Here is a 19,372-nt window from a genome sequence, read left to right as displayed (position 1 = left end):
ATTTATCATTTTAATATTTGTTATAATATTCTCACTTCATAATATTATATATTTGACAGTGTAAGTATGTTTTTGAAACTCAACAGAATACTCATTGTCACATAATTGACTTATACTAATTAAATTGTAACACATATTTTCAACTAATAACACATCCTTAATTATTACATTGTCATGGATAATTTTATCCTTACCCACGACCTTATACTTGAAATTATTACTGAATGTGATTCTTGGTCATTTGTAATCATTCACTTCTCACAACAACTTGATGTCACCGATCATGTGCTTTGAACCACCTACTATCTAAGAATTAGATGGATTCTTTAAGAATCTTCTTCTTTTATACGTGCAATCATCAAGATAAGATCTTGGTACCCAAGAGTAGTTGAGTCCTGAACAGATTAACCTTTCAAGACCCACACTTGAATATCCGAATAGATTTTCCATTGTATGTTCTCAATAAGGCGCAGTTGTGTGCAAAAATAAGTGATGCGTCGTATTCTCTCTCTCACTAAATGTTGTATGTGTCGTTCATACTTTTCTTTCAATTTGTATCTCTTTTGCATTAGCCGACAATTGTGGTAACAGTTTGATTTTCCCTTCATAGAGTAATGTATGGTTGAACTTGGCTTTTTGCGATAATATTTCAAGTCGTTGTGCCTGGCTTAATTTTGTCTACCATGACCCGTTAGACCTAGAACTCTCTGGTTCAATGTAACCTAAGATATGATGCATGTCATTCCGGTAGAATTGAAAGTTAGGATGGTCATAATCATATATCGTGCTAGACCTGACAAAGTTAATCATTTTTTATTTGCCCTTATCTAGGCACGATTGAGCACTTACCTCAGAAGTACTGCACTCATTATTGTCAAAACATAGCTCAGTTCTATCATCAACTGTTTTTTGCAACTCATGCATATTCTCTATGGAAGCAAAAGACTTGTTCCAATAGTTGACCAGGAGTGTCTACCGTTTGTTTTCATCTAACGTTGCTTGGAAAACTCTTCGCATATCATCATTCTCAACTGCTAACATATTAACTTTTACTTTCAGACCGTTAACCTCATTTCGGTGCAAACAATTATAATTGGTCAACTTATCTTTCAAGCTTTTTCTTTCTGCCTTGCCTTTATAGAATAATTGTGAGAATTTTTTGTATTCATCTACTATGTCGTGCAGTGATGTGAGTGTAAATCAATTGAGTCAAAAATAAATATCATGTCATCGGTAGTTTTCAGCTCATTTTCAGAAGTTTCGGCTCAACATCTGTTATGAGACACTGGACTTTTTTTCCCTCACTTTCACTTGATGAAGTCCCCAAATTGGATTGTTCTATATCTGAATAGGCCCATTTGCTTTTACTCTCCTTTGCAATAAACAGTCTTTGATATTTATTCTTTATTAAAGATCTTCTTTTATTTTTGGGATGCCGTCTCTCAAATGGTTTTTTTCATCTTTTGATTTATTACAACTTGCAATGAAATTGTCTTGTTTCACACAATTAAAACAAGCTTGATTTTCAGTACCTTGGTATTTTTTATGATAAGAATTGAATTTGGACTGATTTTTCTTCATAAATTTGTCAAATTTCTTAACAAATGAGAACATAGTCTCATTGCTTATCTAGTCAGCAGATTTTCTGCTAGAGGTTTCTTTATTAACGATTGGTGTTGATGTTGTGGCGGCTAGAGATTTGTTGGTTTAGGAGTGGATGACTCGTCTTGTGTCTCGATCCCCAACTCAAACACGTAAGCTTTCAGGCCAATAAACAAATCATGCAGCGCTAGTTTGTTGAGGTCTTTGGACTCCCTCGTGGCCACTATCTTTACATCTCATTCTCTGGTAAGTGTTCTCATTTTACCTTCAAAGAAATCTCACGGTTAGAATATCACTTACCGAGATATGGAAGTTCAATAATGATACTATTAAACTATCCATCAAACTCATTTAGAGATTCATCAAGCTTCATTTTGGCGTTATCGATCTTCTAGATAACAACAATTAGCTTGTTCTCCTTGATTTGGTTATTGCCTTCACAGAGTTGGATCAGCTTTTCTCAAATATCTTTGGTTGTAGAACAAGTATTGATTTTACTGAACACGTTTTTGTCCAAATTCTTGTGAGATATCTTTGGCTACATTGTCGATGTTGGCTTTCTTCTTATCCTCATCGTCCTCTCGGACCAGTGATTTTCCACAATCTTTGGAATACTATCAGATATTGCAACGACTAGATTGGTTTTTAAGATCTTCATTAGACTATCTGTGATGACATATCACGTCACCATCTTGAGTCGCTAAGTGTAAGTGTGCATGCATATATATATTGTCCAGTCATTATAATATTCTTTAAAAAACATATGAAAACATGAAACAACAGGATAACCAGATTTTCAACTTTTTTATTTTTTGATTATTTTTTATGAATTGTTTTTGAGGATATAATAGATATTTCTAATTTTTGTTATATTTTAATTAAATGGAGGAAGTCATAATTTTTAAAATTAATCAGCTTTTTTGTAATAATAGAAAACTTGAAGGAGGAAATCGTGATTAATCCTTAAAAAAAAATTAATAAGGAGAATTTAAAATTTCAGATTATCATTATTGGCGAGACTGGATGGCTCGTTACGATTCAGCAGTGAGCTCTGCAGTTTGTTTGATGAGATGACAGAAGTCGAACACGCTAAGAGAGAGGACAGTAGTTAATCGATTCAATCTCTCCATACGTCAATTCAGGTAATTTTAACGCTGTGCTAAGGTCTGTGCACCTCTGGGAGAGCTGTGGGTACCCAATCTGTTTGATAAAATGCTTAATTGAGAATCAATGGAAATACTATTACATTTTTAGATCATTGGTCTATGCTCCCCTTTTGGGATTCCAGTGTAATTGTTCTGGAGCTGCAAAATATATTTGTTTGCTGATTTTGAGCGGAGATTGATGGAGACCAAAGAGGATGAAGTGAGGCAGGAGCGAATAGTGGAAGCGCGAGCAAGAAACATAAGTCATAATGTGAGGTGCACTGAGTGTGGCAGCCAGTCTATTGAAGATTCTCAAGCAGATATAGCAATTCTTCTGCGTAAGGTGCGGGTTTTGTTCCTCTTGAAATTTTGTGAAATGCGCTAAAGAATTTTTTTAAAAAAAACGCCGGTGTTTGATGTTGGATTACTGTTGTTAGAGGATGTGAAGTGTGATGTATATCTGAAACCAAAGTCTGGTGAAATTTTGATTAAGATTGAAGCGACATGTTTTTGGCTGATAACACTTAACGACTTATGTTTCTTGGAATCACATATGAAATGACTGATAGTTAAAGTGGTCGATGCCTTGGGCAATGGGGAAGAATATATTAGTAGAATTTTTATGGCCTCTGCTTCATCTGGTGAACTTTTGTATCTTGTTCTTATTTCTCGCAAGAAAGCTAGTTTGAGGATGCATTTTGTATTTGGCTCTTAACTCTGGCAAGAGAATATGTGCTGTAAACATCTGCAGTAACTGTTGGGCTAATTAAAATTTTGAACTTCTGCAAAGTTTTATATTTCTTGATCACTCTTTGATATGGAGACGTTCACACTGATATCTCTTGTGTTTCTGAATTAGTTGATCCGAGATGAAATTCGGGGAGGGAAATCTGATAAAGATATTTACAAGAAACTCGAGGATGATTTTGGCGAGACAGTGCTTTATGCACCAAAGTTCGATATGCAAACTGCTGCTCTTTGGCTGTCACCGGTTAGTTAAAGATGCTCGTGTACGTGATCAGATTTTAATCTCTTGGTAACTTGCACTAACATCAGAATATCGATGAAATGATGGTGACAGCTTTTGATTGCTGGTGCTGCCGGAGGCATATGGGGTTACAAGAAATACAGGCAAAAGAATAATGTACACATTATGGCCTTAAACCTTGTGAGAGGAGTCCCATTAACTCCAAAGGAGAAAGAAACCATGCTGGAGATTCTCACACCACCCCCTTCAGAAAGAACTCCATTTTCTTGGTTGAGAAGGTTGCTGCAACAGTAATTTGATGATATATCTCCTGGAACCTCGTTGGATGGATGTTGAACCATGAAAGTTCTGTAGTTCTAATCGTGAATGATAATTTGAAGAAGTGTGGCGAGTCAGTAAAGAACATGCTTCAGTCTAAGGAAATGTATTTTTATTGTTAATAATTGTCATGGTTTCACTCTACTTGATGCAGCATTATTTGATGGACAGACTCTCATGTCCTGTTCTGTTCATTTCCTACTACCATCGTCCATCTTATTATTTTCATTGTTAAATTGATTAAAAACAAGTGGGCAGGAATGTTCTTGAGTTTATAGTTAATTGTTCATACAAACTTTGTGTATTGAATAGATAAAATGGAAATTACAAATTCGAAGAAATAGTATTGTAAGATAAATTTCGAGTTTGGATCTTCTATCGTGCACAGCATGGGAGCATGGTGCTGATCCAAATCAATAAATTACACAATAATACTTTTGATTTGATTCAGAGTGATTTGGATCAACTTTTACGTTGAATTGTCAGCGTTTTTGAAAAATCCGTGTTTAAAAAACCCAACTAAATAAGAGCTATTCAAGGAATTTATATTACACATGAGTTATTATTATGATATGGGTGAGTGGGAAGGATATAATTCATGCTATAAAATTATTGAGTTTTATGATCAACTATGAAAGATTTTTCCGAGTAAAATTATTCACCTTTGCGTTTAATAGGTTTTTGTATGAACATTGGCAAATGGACTTAACAAAATTCTTTTAGTTTCGATCCCCAGAGTGAGTATAGCCCAACGAATAGGCTATTTTCGAGTATTTTCCATGCATCTTACAATAATTATATTTCAGAAAATAAAATATTTTCCAAAGCAAACAAATTTGTGGTCTGTCATTGGAGTATGGACTTTGGGGTCACCTAATTTCGAAGTCTGAAAACAAGAAATTCAAGTTAAGGCCAGCAAACAAAAGCCAACATATAGATGATATTACACACCACGAATGTCGAAACATTATTTTTTTTTTTGAAGGATGTCGAAACATTATTGATGTAGTCGAAAAATGATATTACCATAACATCTGAATAGTAAATTTTGTGGATTATTATCTGCATCGCAAAACAAAGTGAGTCTCACTCCAAGGTTGGCCAACGAAAACACTCTGACACTCAATTCAGTAGTTATTCAATAAAAGTTCCAAAGAACTAGATTATTTTACTGATACTAGACAACGTACTTTGAGAATGTGAAAACATCATTTGTTTATAGATTTCAAAAAGTTTTGCAGGCTTGAACCTCTTTGAAGGTTTTTAAATTTAAGAGTCTTGATAAATCTTTGAATTTATTGTTTATTATTTTGGTCCTTACATTATAATTTGTCGAAATATTAGACTTCTTATGTATTATTTAACGTAAAACATGTTCATGTACAACTCCAATAAATTGACATCCAGAATTATTATTCAAACAAACTCATACAGTAATTGCTACATGCAATTTTATAACTACTTACAAAATTGTAATAGTAAATATATGTAATATCACAAAAACTCTTATGAGATCGTCTTACGAGTTAATTGTGTGAGACGAGTCTCTGACCCGACCCAACGCATGAAAAATTATTACTTTTAATTACATATATGAATATGATTGATTCATTTCACATATATAGATCCGCGAGACATTTCACAAAAGACATTTTCATGTAATATAACCCAATAAACAAAACCTTATATAAAAGACAACGTTTCTCAGCATATAATCATTAATTGTAGATATCATCTATATTGAAAACATGAGATTATACAACTTGATGTACGATAATAATTATTCTTATGGTTATTTATTAATTACTAAGAAGATTATGATGTTAGTCTAACAAATGCCCTCAATTTGTTAATGACAAAAACAACGAATTATTTCAGGTTCACTGTTGTTATTATGTATTTACAAGTTTCTAGCCCTTGAACAAGTCAAGACGCTCACCGCTTAATCAGAAGCTCAAACTGCAGACATCATCAGCAGATCATCACTTAGATTTGCTTAAAAGCGGATCGATTTATCGAAGAAGTGTTCAGAGTCAAACCGTTAAACTCTAACCGCATTCCAACCAATTAAACATTAGCAGATAAATATGGATACAATAAACTCAGGCTATTCGATGCTATCAAATAAAATGTCATGCACATTATCTTACAAACTCCATATTGACATGAGTACTTTCTAAAATGTCAAGAGTCAATTAACATTTTAAAAACTAAAAGAATCAAAACCATAAGAAGCATTAAATGAACATTTAAAACAATGTACAATGTAGAGAAGTTGACAATGTCATTCTGTCAAGAGATGATACAAATAATCGTTGAAAAGTTTTTCGATCGTTCGAAAACTTTGAGTATAATTATAGTATTAGACTATAAAGTGAAATAATTAAAAATCATTCGAAACATAAAATGATTAATTTACTGCTCAAATAAAGAAAGCTCATCATATTATGCAATCGAAAATTCTATTCTATCTGAAAATGGAGAACTTTAATCAACATCAACGACAACAAACATTTATTTAATTCACTGCTAATTTTTTTTCATAAAAATCGAAATTATACTAATTGGCAAAATCGAAACCTTAATTCTAAAAAAACTCAATGGCAAGGTAAAAAAAATTCAATGAACAAGAACACAAAATCCAACGAAATAACAAAACATATATGGAAAAGTCGTTTTTTTTAAATACTAAAACTAAAGTACTATAGAAATGTCAAAATCTAGGAAGAAAAATATCTCGTTATCGTGAGAGGAGAAATTTGGAGTTACATGCTAGATATTAGTTGTGTGCAACATCATCGATTTCTTTCTTAAGGTTGCGCCAAATTTCGAGTGTGATGACATAAAAAAAATTGTCCCTCCTCGAATTGGACTGGAAATTAGGGTTGGGTTTTGATAATTTTAGAGACGTGACAGTCACATATCATGTATCTCGTTAGTTTTAACCATTAAATTGATGAAATGACCAAATTGGTCAAAATTTGTAAAAGTTTAGGACTAACCGGAAACCCCGAAATATTTGAGACCAAACAGAGAAAGATGTCCCACATACGAAACTAAACTAGGTCTTTTTCAATTACATGTCATGCTTTCCGTTAGTTTTAACTATTAAATTGATCGAGGACCAACTAGGACAAAATTTGTAAACGTTGAGGATAAATCGAGAACAACAAAACATTTGAGACCAAACATATGAGACTAAGCCGGGTATTCTTTGGTTCACTCGACCCTATCCCTGCGGGCAATGCCCGCAAGGGTCGATCCAACGGCTCGGATTTTTCCGAGTCAAATTTTTTTTTTTACATGGAGGTCGGCCCGGATCACTCACGTGGAGTGATCTGGGCCGTTCATTGCCCGTGCAGGCAAACAATCCGTGTTCTTTTCTCATCACATGTCATGTCTCCCGTTAGTTTTAATAATTTAATTAATGGAAAGACCAACAAGATCAAAATTAAGCCAAAACATTTGGGACCAAATCAAGAAAGAGACCAAATATCTAGGGCAATCAGGTGTTTCTCCATCAAATCAAGACAAAAATTGACCTGAATCCCTCAAATTTCTCTGAGTGAGTCTCATGTGAGACCGTTTCACGGGTCATAATCCGTGAGACGGGTCAACACTACCAATATTCACAATAAAAAGTAGTACTCTTAGCATAAAAAGTAATACTTTTTCATGGGTGACTCAAATAAAAGATTCGTCTCACAAATATGACCCGTGAGACCGTCTCACACAAGTTTTTGCCAATTTCTCTTGTTATTTATCTGATGGAACTGAACGACAATGGCCAATAATATATATTTCTAATTATCATGTTTTCAATTATCCTTACTTATATTTTCTCAAACGAATTTATCACATTCAGTAGTTAAAATGATTTGCACACTATAATTATGTGGGAGGTAAAATAATAATCTATTTTTGAAAATATTAAAAATAAAACTCTTAAAATCAGAACACGAAGAAATTTGATAAAATATTAAACACAATGAAATTATGGACTCAACTACCACCTTTGCTGTCACCCGTCCTTCGTCATTGCAACCTACCATCCCCACAATTTGAATGAGAGGCGGAGCCCACGATGTGAATTCCAGGCTTCCACGCAGCCAAACAAATCACTGGGACACCAAAATATACTATAATTTTACTCTAGTACTTGTATTAATTTATACAGTTATTTTGGGTGGAAAGTGGAGACTTTGGTTGCAGGGTCACCGCGCGAGCTGCCCACCTAACCATGCGCATATTTAAGGCCATTAATCACGTGACCAGACAACAATCCTTTTCATATTTAACTTGTACCTGTTGCCCAGGATCTCGTCCTTCCTGTTCCGGATTGGGATTCCTGTGTTCTCTCTCTGTTTTTTCTCTCAAGTTACCAGACTTCGGTTCCTTTCCTTCTCGCTTCTTTAGTTCTGGTATGCATTTCTTGGACTTTGTTTTATGGTGTAAGGATTTGTAGTATTCATTTTGACTAGAAATTAGTTGGAACTTTAAATCATGATGTGGCGCTGAAACGGGTTTTGAGAAAAAAAAATTAATTCATCAGCGGAATTGGTTTTTGTTGCTGAAGGTTGCTAATCGAGGTAACTATTGTGCATTTCGGATGGTTTTGATTTTGCAGTGTCGTTTGAATGTTGCAAGGCTTGTGTTTTTTGGATCTTATTACCTTCAATTATCTGAAAGGTTCTTGTGGCTTATATAGCATATCGAATTTAAGTTCAGAACTTGAAATGTGAATTCATGAATGGCAGCAAAAATAAATCTTGTTTCATATGGCTGGGGTAATTCATTAGTGGAAGTGGATTATAGTTTGGCTTTGTTAAGGTATTGGAAGTGGATTAGTGACTCTGTGTAAATTGATTGCTTCTTTACATATGCAAACAATTTGAAAAATATGTTATCCTATTTCTTCTGGACTTGGTTTGATTTCTGGATCTACATTTGGTTCGAAAATGTAAACTTTGGACTTGAGCTTCCTTTAAATATCGACTAAATATTTCCCAAGCACTTTGATTAGTTGAACTTTTTTTATCATATGAAACTTGGATATGTATATATTGACCCTATTCGAAGCTATAACACCTAAACTTGTCTAGACATGCATGGGATGAAGATGATATGTACATAAGCATCCCATTTCATCCTACTTATACTTATCCTTATGTTTCTTTAAGAATAAAAGGTTATTGTTTATGTCTCTTCTGTATGTCTCTTCCATGTTTCTCTTTTACATTTCTGATCAACTAAGATGTTTTGTCGGCCCAGTGTGGTTATTTTATAAACGTGTTTATCTAGGTAGTTAGGCATTTTCATTTGTTATCGAAGGATATTATCACTAGGAGTTGATTATTCTCAACGTGGAGAAGTTTTTGAGGCCTTTTTAAGTTGGTAATCAAAAATTATATTTTGCCTTATTCTGATTTAATTATGTATTTCTTATTGGGTTTGAAGGTATATAATGCACAAGGTACTAAGATTGCGTGATTTTTAGTTTTGCTTTGTCTGATCTTATCATACAGATACACATCATAGTACAAGTATGGAGCTCGTTGAGGCAGTTGCCAGAAGAGAATCTACTTCGCCGGGGAGTATTGCAATTAGAGCTGATCAACAAAATTACAGTTATCATCAACTAATCTCATCTGCTAGGATGATATCTAGTTTGTTACGCAAAGCTGATCTGAAGAATGTAAGATGAAGCATCTTTTAGTCTTATATGTTTCACCAGGTTTAAGCTGCAGCATGTACTGTTGCGTAAACTGCATTGAAGCGGTAGTGAGTAGTGTTTTGATATCAGTTAGGAACAGAAGCAATGATTCAGTACAAGTGCATCTTTTGTTATGGTTTTCTGGAATGGGGTTCTTGATTTGGCATTTATTGAATTAATACTGGAGTTTTGGATCCCATTTTAATTATAGCATGTTTTACATTAAACATTACTTGAATTCACTGATGTACTTGTTTGTCTTTTTGTTTGTCATGTGGCTAAATTTTGAATTCTGCGTTTTAAAATGGCTTACAATCTTTATATCCTTATTGCATGATGAATTCATCTCCCTTTGAATTGGTATCGACATTTGATAAATTTTGGCATTTCTTGAGGATGGAAAACCATTAAATTTTTTGAGTATTTAAGCTTCATATTCTTTATGAAAAGCTGACCATAGAATTCACATGAATTCATACTTTGTAGGTAACTGATGTCAATGAAAAAAAAAATCTTGCTGGAGCAAGGGTAGGGATTGTTGCTAAACCTTCAGCTGAATTTGTTGCTGGAGTACTTGGTACATGGCTCAGTGGAGGTGTCGCAGTCCCTCTCGCTCTCAGCTACCCTGAAGCTGAGCTACTGCATGTGATAAATGATTCGGTTCGTTTCCCAGAATTTCACATCATGATTTCCTTAACATTGTTATCAGTTCACATCCCTTGGGAAGACCTCTTTTATTTTGAATAGCATAGAGCCTCCTCTATGCAAAGCAAATGCATGTTATCAACTTGAGTTTAATACTCTTGTGTTTTGAAACAATATGTGTTATTTTGTATAGATATATATGTTATCAACTTAGAAAGTAATATAGAACTTCTAGACGTGATGTAGTTTTTTATCTTTTAATTTTATGAATTTCATTTTTTTAGGATATTGTGATGATTCTGAGTACTGAAGATCATCAAGATCTTGTTAAAGGTGTAGCAGCTAAAACTTCTTCACAATTATTTATTCTTCCTCCTGTTCCCAACATAAACACGGTATCAACTGAACTTGAGCTCACAACAAATGGGGATATAAAAGGTAATAAATCTTTTCAGGGTAGTGAAAATCTGGAATGGATTTTTGTATTCTGGAGATTTTCTATCACATTTGTTTTTTTCTTTTTTTATTCAGCTTGGTGGCATTATCTTGTCATACTTTGATGTTTTAATGTAGGTGACGACCCGGCACTGATTATATACACCAGTGGAACAACTGGTAAACCTAAAGGAGCTGTGCACACACACAATGGTGTCTTATCACAGGTACTTGCTACACGTGATTTTCCTTGTGGCCGTTCCTGCCATTCAGGCAGTCAATATAAACTAGTTCGCCAAACAATATAATATGCATATGAAATCTGCTGTTGTAGATTGATCTTTTTCTATCACTTGGATTGGCAGTTCCTGCCATTGAAAATGGATTTTTAGCATCTCATTCTTGCATGTTCACATGAAATTTCAAGTTGTTGATAATTGAAAATTTGTCATTATTTCAGGCTCAAATGTTGTCAGGTGCTTGGAGATACACTTCAACCGATCAATTCTTGCATTGTCTACCTCTGCATCATATCCATATAGGCGTGTTGCTCTTTTGAGCATTATGTAGTGTATTAATTCCTATGACTTTTGATCTTGAAAATTTGTATATCATGTTTCTCTTAACTTCCTCCATACATGTGCATGGCCTTTACAATGCTTTGCTTGCCCCTCTCTATGCTGGTTCAACGGTAACTCCCTAAACTCTACTCCGCACTTGCGAAGTTCCTTAAAGAAGGCATCATTTGTGCTAATTATTCTATGATACAAGTTTGGTTCATCGGCATCAGTCTGATCAACTGTCTTCTAAGTATTTGTGTTTCAACAGGTGGAATTCATGCCAAAATTCAGCGTGAGGGGAGTCTGGCAAAGATGGCGAGAATCTTATCCTAGTGATCAAACTAAATCCAATGATGCCATTACTGTATTCACTGGAGTAAGCTTCATCTTTGATATCAGTATCACTATAAATTTTGACATTCATATTGGATCCTCCTGTACAATAGCAATAAATTTAGACCAACGTTCTATGATTCTCATGAAACTGTCCGTGCATGATTTTGTTTAGATTGCTTCCCTCCATTGCTTGTAATATAGTTTCTCCACATCCCAGTCAGTTAAATCCAAAAAATCGTAGTTCTTGATTTTCTTTCATTATCTTTTTGCCATAGGTCCCAACAATTTATACCCGTCTAATACAAGGGTATGAAGCTATGGATCCAGCATTGCAAGCTGCTTCTGCTTCGGCTGCTAGACTGTTGCGCCTTATGGTAACTCTTGCTGTGATTCTCTGATGCGTCAAACATTTAAATATTTTAATAGAAATTGGAATGACTGTTATTGGATGATGTTTTAGCCTCATATGGTTATCGTGTTGTGAGAATCCATATCCAGTAATGCTTGTCTTCTTGGTATTGATTTCTAGATGTGCGGCTCTTCTGCACTGCCTCTTCCAGTTATGCAAGAATGGGAAAGTATCACCGGGCATCGTCTTTTGGAACGATATGGCATGACAGAGGTTAGCATTTGTCTTTAATTTGTGGTTGTGTCATGCCTCGAGACCGAGGTGGGCCTTCGGTGTTGTTTCACAATCACACCATCGTAAAACAATGAATCTCGTAGTAATCAAATAAACAAAATCAGTCTATTTCATAAAAATAAAACAAATGAAATGCGGAAGAGTACAACGAAAGTTAAATAGTATTGTAGGTAAAAGATTCATTTATATCGAATGAGGCTTCATCAGCATCCCCAAAATGCATTTAATCTTCGATCTGTTCCTCGTTCTTATATGGGGTGATGAGTGTAAGGGATAAATATTTTGTGAAATACTCATCAAATGAGGCCCGATCGAATAACAAAATATGCATATAATCCTTGATAATATGCAAGCTGCATAATCAAGGAACAAAGACTATCTTTCAAAATTTCATCAAGCATGTCATCATTATAACATAATCTTGAACTTATATTTATAGTATTAATATTGAAATTCTTCTCATATTCTATGATGTTAATATCAGTACTACCCTGTATGGAAATCCTTTAAGGGGTGAGATCATACATCGATTATTATTACTCATCGCATAAGGATCATAAACTTATTATGTTTTCGGAAAATTTCCTTTACCATTTCAAATCAAATCATAATAGTGATTTTGAATTTATAACATGCTTGTGATGTTCAGTTATATATAATAACAATTTGAGCAGCTCAAAATTATAAATATCGAAGCCAAATAAACCTTTAGAAATAAAGGTCGACTAAATCATGCCATGTCATGAACGATCGATTTAAAGCATACATATTGATTTTAAAACATAAGCTCATTTATGAATTATGCTCCAAAAACGATGAAGGAACAAAATGGAATCTATGTGGCACGTATACTCCTAATTTTTTTTTGAAGTATCCGAAACGGATACGACACGCCGATATGCGAGTCGGATACGGCAAAATCCGCGTCGTTGAATTTTTGTAGTTTTTATTTTTCTTCTTAAATCCCTCGTATGAAGTTGTACATTATATATATTTTTGTGTAAATATATATTATTTATAATATATTTATATAAATATGTATATTTCTACAATTTTTAATACTAAATTTATATAAATATATATATATATATATATATAATTTTTTCGAAGGTTAATATTTTAATAATTATAGTATCATAGCCATATCATGTCTTATATTTTCAAAAATTTTCGTATTGCGCTATCCGTATCGTATTCGATACAATACCCGTACCCTGTATCCATGCGGAAATTGATGGGATGGGATTCTCGGTTATTACATCACTCTCTCTTTATTGAAAGTTCCATCATCGACACTTGAGGTCGTCGGATCTCTTAATAGGTTGGGATATTGTTTGCACATTTTTTCTTCAATTTCCCAAGTAACATTCTTTCCCGTGTGATTTGACCATTGTACCTTGACGTACGGGATAATTCCCGGTCCTTGGTATCTACGATCCGAATAAGGAACTCTTCGTATTTCAGTTCCTCATTGAAATTTCCTTCAATTAGTAGAGGTCATGCCTCAAAAATGTGACTCGGATCTTGGATGTATTTCCTCAATTGCGAAGACATTGTGGATCCTTGACATATTGGATGGTAATTCTAGTCTGTATGCTAGTGTTCCCACTTTCCCCAAGATTTCAAATGCTCCTACATATTTAAGGTTTAGTTTTCAGCCTTACTGAATCAAACTACTCCCTTCATTGGGTAAACCTTTATGTAAGATTTAGCTCTACCGAGATGGTAGTTTATCGTCAAGTTGTAGTCCTTCAAAGAGTTCAATATGTCGTCTTTATCTCATATTTAATTATTTTTGAGTGGACAAGGACTTGAGACATTGATGGTCGGAAGAACATGACGAAAGTGATTCTAGCCTCATTCTTTGTGCAACCATGACTTCGAGAAACCGTTGAGCTAATTCAGGATCAAGATTCTACTTTGACGAAACTCGAAGAACAAGTCAAAGAAAAGAAGTCTCAAGATCTTCAGATTGACGAAAAATGAGTTCTATGGATGAAAGGACGATTGTGCGTACCTGACATCGATAACTTACGACAAGAAGTAATGTCTGAAGCATACAAGTTGAATTTTTGGTTCACCATGGAAGCACATAAATGTATAGAGACTTAAAGAAGAATTTCGGGCGGAGTGAAATGAAGAGGGATGTAGGAGAATTCTAGTCTGTCAATAGCTTAAAGCTTACAAGAAACGGCCTGGAAGACATTTTCAGCCACTAGAAATCCCGGAATGAAAATGAGAGCATATTTACATGGACCTTGTAATGGGTTTACCAGGACAAAGTCACGATGAGATATGCGTAATTATAGATAGACTCACAAAATTTGTGCACTTCCTACTCGTCACATGAAATATAATCTGGACAAGTTGTCTATCTTGTACATGGATAATATTGTGCGATTACATGGAGTTCCGACAAACATCTTGTCCGATAGAGATCCAAGATTTGTATCCCGTTTCTGGAAGAGGTTTCAATAAGCTATGAGAACTGTGGTCAGTCTCATACATCCTATCAAGCACAAACTTATGGCCAAATCGAGAGAACTATACAATCTCTTGAGGATATGCTATGAACATGTTCCCTACTAGACTTCAGTGGCAATTGGAGTGAATATTTACCCTTAATTAAGTTCGGTTACAATAACAATTACCACAACAACATTGAATGACACCATACAAAGTCTTGTATGGATGAAAATGGTGATCACCCCTGTACTGGGATGAAGTAGGAGAAAAAGCTATCGCTGGACCTGAGCTTGTCCAAGAAACAGTGGACAAAGTAGCGATCATCAAGGAAAGACTCAAGGTGGCCCAAGATTGATAGAAAAGTTAGGTTAATCTAAAAAGAAGACGAATGGAATTCGACATCGGTGATGAAGCTTGCTCAAAGGTTTACCCATTTAAGGGAATAGTCCTATTCAAGTAAGCCTGGGAAACTAAACCCTAGATATGTCGGATCGTTTGAAATCTTGGAGAAAGTGGAAACATTAGCATACAGACTAACCAACCCAATATGTCAAGGATCCACAACATATTCCACGTATCGTAATCGAGGAAATACATTCAAGATCTGAGTCACATTTTTGAGGCTGGACCACTCCTAATCGAAGGAAATCTGAATGAGGATCTGAATACAAAGAGGTCCTTATTCGGACTGTAGATACCAAAGATTAGGTATGAAGACAAAGAATCATCCTATATGTCAAGGTAAAATGGTCAAATGACATTGAAAAAATCTACCTTGAAAAGAAAATGCGCAAGCAATATTTTTACTTATTTAAGATCTGACGAGCTCAAGTTTTGAGGACAAAACTTTCAATTAGGAGGGATGAAGGTAGTAACCGAGAATCTCATCCCACCAATTTGGCTACCATTCAAGCCAACAATTTTGTCCCAAGTCATGCTGCATGATGGCTGCCTTGATGCCATTTCCTCTTCGTTATTTGGCTCTCTACCCACACCTATAAATATATGAGCCTCTCATTTCTGAATGGAGACAGTCAAATCTGCAGAAACAATCCACCATTTTCGAGCTAAAGCCCTGTGTCAGCAGCAAGTTTTGTTTTGAGCACCATTCTGTCCATTTTTCGAGTGATAATTTCAGGCCAAAATTCTGTCTAAACCCGATCTCCACATTTCAGAATATATCATCTTATGTTCTAAATTCATCCAAGATTCCAAATCCAACCGTTTAATTTTCGTATATAGTTTCCGCAAGAAAACAACTCAGATTCTAGGTGAGAATAACATATCTACTGTTTTTCATCCATAAACTGGTCTAAACGACTTTCAAACCCGATCTCCACTGTTCACTACTTGTGACCATACTACCCAAGTTTAAACTCGATCCAACGGTTGGGTGATAATTTTCATCTTGTTCCTTCAACGTTTTTGGAGCATAATTTGGTTAGTGAACTTATTTTTAAAATCAATATATATGCTTTAAATCGATCGTTCGTGATAGGACTTGATCTATCCGACCTTTATTTCGAACTGTTTATTTGGATATGATATTTTTGCTTTCGAACCGTTCGAATTGTTATTATATGTAATTGTTCATCACAAGCATGTTATAAAATTCATGAGCAATGTTATGGTTTGATTTGAAATAGTAAATGAAATTTTCCAAAATCATGTAAAATTTATGGCCCTAATGCGGTGGGTAATAATAACCAATGTATGACTTCATTTTTTAGAGAAATTACATATAAAGAACTGATCAGTAACATCATGAAATATGAGATTAATTTCAGTGCTAATTCTGTAAGTACATATATTCAAGATAATCGTATGATGATGTCATGTTTGGTGAAATTTTGAAAGATTTTCTTTGTTTCATGTGATTATGCATCTTGCATATTATCAAGGATTATATGTTATTTTTATTCTGTGTTTGATCGGCCCCACTTGCTCACCTCTTACGCTTTTATCCTAGATAAGAACGATGAGCAAATCGAAGATGAAGAACAAAAATATTTTTGGGATGGTGATGAAGCCCCATTCAATAGAAATGAATCTCTTACTTACACCATTATTTTACTTTCGTTTAAAGCTTCCGCATTTCATTTGTTTTGGATCGCATTTTAAAGATGATTATTTATTTTTATGAAATAAACTGGTTTTGATTATTTGTTTACTAGGATACTTGTTGTTTTACGATTGTGTGACTTAAAACAACCTCGAATGTCGATTTACCTCGGTCTCTAGGCACGACAGCTTGAATAAACGATTTTCCACGTTTATGTCTTCAACGGGTTGATTTTGTAGTTTGTCATGGCACTTTCTAATCCATTGATTGGTGAGCGGAAGGGAGGTACTGTTGGAAAGCCACTTCCTGGTGTGCAGGTCTGTATAAATTTAATTGCCTGATTCTACATAAAAGGTGCTGTATATATGGAGAGAGAGAGAGAGAGAGTTTATTTTCGTTGAAAGACAACTCTTGATGACATACTATAATTTAGTGTTGTGAAAACACAAGTTTAAAAGAGTTGTTACATGTCATTCAAAAAAAAAAGTTGTTACATGTCCTTTTCAAATAGTATCATGAACCAATTAATTAAGGCTTATTTCTTGTAATGATAGGCCAAGATCATTGTAGAAGATGGTAGTGGTAATGGTAATGACGGGGTCGGCGAGCTCTGCATTAAAAGTCCTTCATTATTCAAGGAATATTGGAAACTGCCTGAGGTATTATTGATTATGAGGAGATAATTTTGTTATTCGTCATTCTTACAGAAACAAAAAAGGTCAGTTTTAAATGTTTTCATCTAAGCAAAAAGAAGCGGATATTATTTTAGATATGATAGTTCAAAATACTATATTTTTAAGACAGAAGTAAAAGCACAAGCAAAAGCACTAGATGCGATAATTTTTGCTTCTTGATAGCTGATTTTTTTTAAGTACTTCTAGAAGTTTCAAAATCCAGTCTAAGATCATTTTACCTCTAAAAACTGCTTTTGCAGAAAAAAAAAGCTCTTTCTTTTATACAACTTGTATAACCATACACTCTGAATCTTCCGATGACAGGAATTTGTCATGGCTTCACTTGTATCCTTTTTTCCCTTTTCTTATTTTTCTTTCTTAATGATCATCTGCTAGGTGACTGCGCAGTCATTTATCGAAGATGGCTTCTTTAAAACTGGAGATGCTGCAAGAGTCGATGATGATGGATACTATGTCATCATGGGACGTGAGTACTTTCAATTCTTCAAAACTATCAAATGTTGGCTCAGTTTTTGTGGGGGCCTAGGTCCATTTCCTATGCTCAAAGTGATTTTTTTTTTAAAACCATAAACATGCTGATAAAAAAATAAACTGGTGGTGATGTGTACTGCTTATGCTCTTGAAAATAAGCATTTTGTAAATATCCGATGCCATCCGATGCCATCATTCAGGTACTAATGCAGATATAATGAAAGTTGGTGGTTACAAGTTATCTGCACTCGAAATTGAAGCAGTTCTTTTAGAGGTTTGCTGTATATTATGTTTCCTTATGACTTTTCTATCTAAAAAGATGATACGTGCCGTGATTTTCCTGGATTGATAATGGTTAAAATTTGAAATTTTTTGTTGCTTTCAATGGACCTATCTTGCGCAGCATCCTATTATTTCCGAGTGCTGTGTGCTGGGTTTGCCTGATAAAACCTATGGAGAAGCTGTGTGCGCGATAATTGTCCCAAATCCAGGACTTAGAAAAACAGACATGGAAGAGACTCGGCCTGCTTTAACTTTGGGAGAACTTTCTATCTGGGCCAAAGAGAGACTTGCGCCATACAAGGTATCACAACGCGTTCACCTCTTTTAAGTTTTACTGGTAAAACAGGGAGATCAACAAAATGCCTGCAGCAACTAAATATAAAGAAATCTAAATTATTTCTCAGTCGTAAACTAATCAAAAGTAGTCGGAAAAACGGTGTGTAATCATTTGTTTATCGACGGTGTCAAGTGGTGGTTTTGACTCATATCACTCTCTCATCAGATACCAACCCGTTTATTACTGTGGGAATCATTGCCTCGTAATGCTATGGGAAAGGTGATTTAAGCATATTGGTCATTTCATTTATATCCGAGTTTATCGTCGGGATTCGGACTTATGTATGTGATTTCAGGTGAACAAGAAGGAACTCAAGAGAAAGCTAGCTGGAGAAGTATAAGGTAAGAGGGGAACTGCTGTCAGGCAGAAGAGTATCTTTTGTGCAAAGCGAAATGAAATTCTGCATATATGCAGGTTTTAGTTTCAGACGCGAAACTCTTGAATATTATCACGTTTAATACAATTTTTTATTTAAATTTCTATGAAGAAAATAATGTATGATTTCGAAAAACAATTATATTTAGGAAATATCTTTATTTAAAAATAATATGATCAAATATAATTTTGTTGTTTTTACGTTTTTTCTGAAATATTTCAAATCGCTTTACGTTATCCTCTACGGTTATTATTTTAAATTCCAGCTTTAGTAATTGTGATAACATATTATATTTCAA

At 34.5% G+C, this 19,372-nt stretch overlaps 2 protein-coding genes across 6 annotated transcripts; both read left to right on the top strand.

Annotated features, from left to right (window-relative positions):
• The first annotated feature begins 2,576 nt into the window (after nucleotides 1-2,576).
• On the top strand, nucleotides 2,577-4,328 carry LOC140812872 (cytochrome c-type biogenesis CcmH-like mitochondrial protein). Of its 2 annotated transcripts, none has more exons than XM_073171250.1 (4): nucleotides 2,577-2,744; nucleotides 2,891-3,090; nucleotides 3,607-3,738; nucleotides 3,829-4,328. In XM_073171250.1, the coding sequence occupies exons 2-4, from the start codon at nucleotides 2,947-2,949 to the stop codon at nucleotides 4,027-4,029; spliced, it is 477 nt and encodes a 158-aa protein (XP_073027351.1). In that variant the 5' UTR covers nucleotides 2,577-2,744; nucleotides 2,891-2,946; the 3' UTR covers nucleotides 4,030-4,328. The 2 variants fall into 2 exon arrangements, with proteins under 2 accessions (XP_073027351.1, XP_073027344.1); XM_073171243.1 differs by having other exon boundaries at nucleotides 2,578-2,744; nucleotides 2,857-3,090.
• A 3,901-nt stretch (nucleotides 4,329-8,229) lies between these two features.
• LOC140832695 (probable CoA ligase CCL8) lies at nucleotides 8,230-19,274 on the top strand. 4 transcript variants are annotated; one of them, XM_073196857.1, is made up of 18 exons: nucleotides 8,338-8,474; nucleotides 9,355-9,447; nucleotides 9,579-9,748; nucleotides 10,253-10,426; nucleotides 10,696-10,849; nucleotides 10,985-11,073; nucleotides 11,307-11,378; nucleotides 11,487-11,537; nucleotides 11,675-11,782; nucleotides 12,018-12,116; nucleotides 12,272-12,364; nucleotides 17,153-17,230; nucleotides 17,468-17,572; nucleotides 17,984-18,074; nucleotides 18,280-18,353; nucleotides 18,483-18,662; nucleotides 18,864-18,917; nucleotides 18,994-19,274. In XM_073196857.1, the coding sequence occupies exons 3-18, from the start codon at nucleotides 9,599-9,601 to the stop codon at nucleotides 19,036-19,038; spliced, it is 1,617 nt and encodes a 538-aa protein (XP_073052958.1). In that variant the 5' UTR covers nucleotides 8,338-8,474; nucleotides 9,355-9,447; nucleotides 9,579-9,598; the 3' UTR covers nucleotides 19,039-19,274. The 4 variants fall into 4 exon arrangements, with proteins under 4 accessions (XP_073052944.1, XP_073052950.1, XP_073052958.1 ...); XM_073196865.1 differs by having other exon boundaries at nucleotides 8,347-8,474; nucleotides 9,385-9,447; XM_073196843.1 differs by lacking the exon at nucleotides 9,355-9,447 and having other exon boundaries at nucleotides 8,230-8,474.
• The last annotated feature ends 98 nt before the right edge of the window (nucleotides 19,275-19,372 follow it).

This window comes from Primulina eburnea, chromosome 1, assembly GCF_022965805.1.
Source record: "Primulina eburnea isolate SZY01 chromosome 1, ASM2296580v1, whole genome shotgun sequence".
NCBI lineage: Eukaryota > Viridiplantae > Streptophyta > Magnoliopsida > Lamiales > Gesneriaceae > Primulina > Primulina eburnea.
The sequence above is the reverse complement of the archived record's forward strand: the minus strand, read 5'-3'. Positions and strand labels throughout refer to the sequence as shown.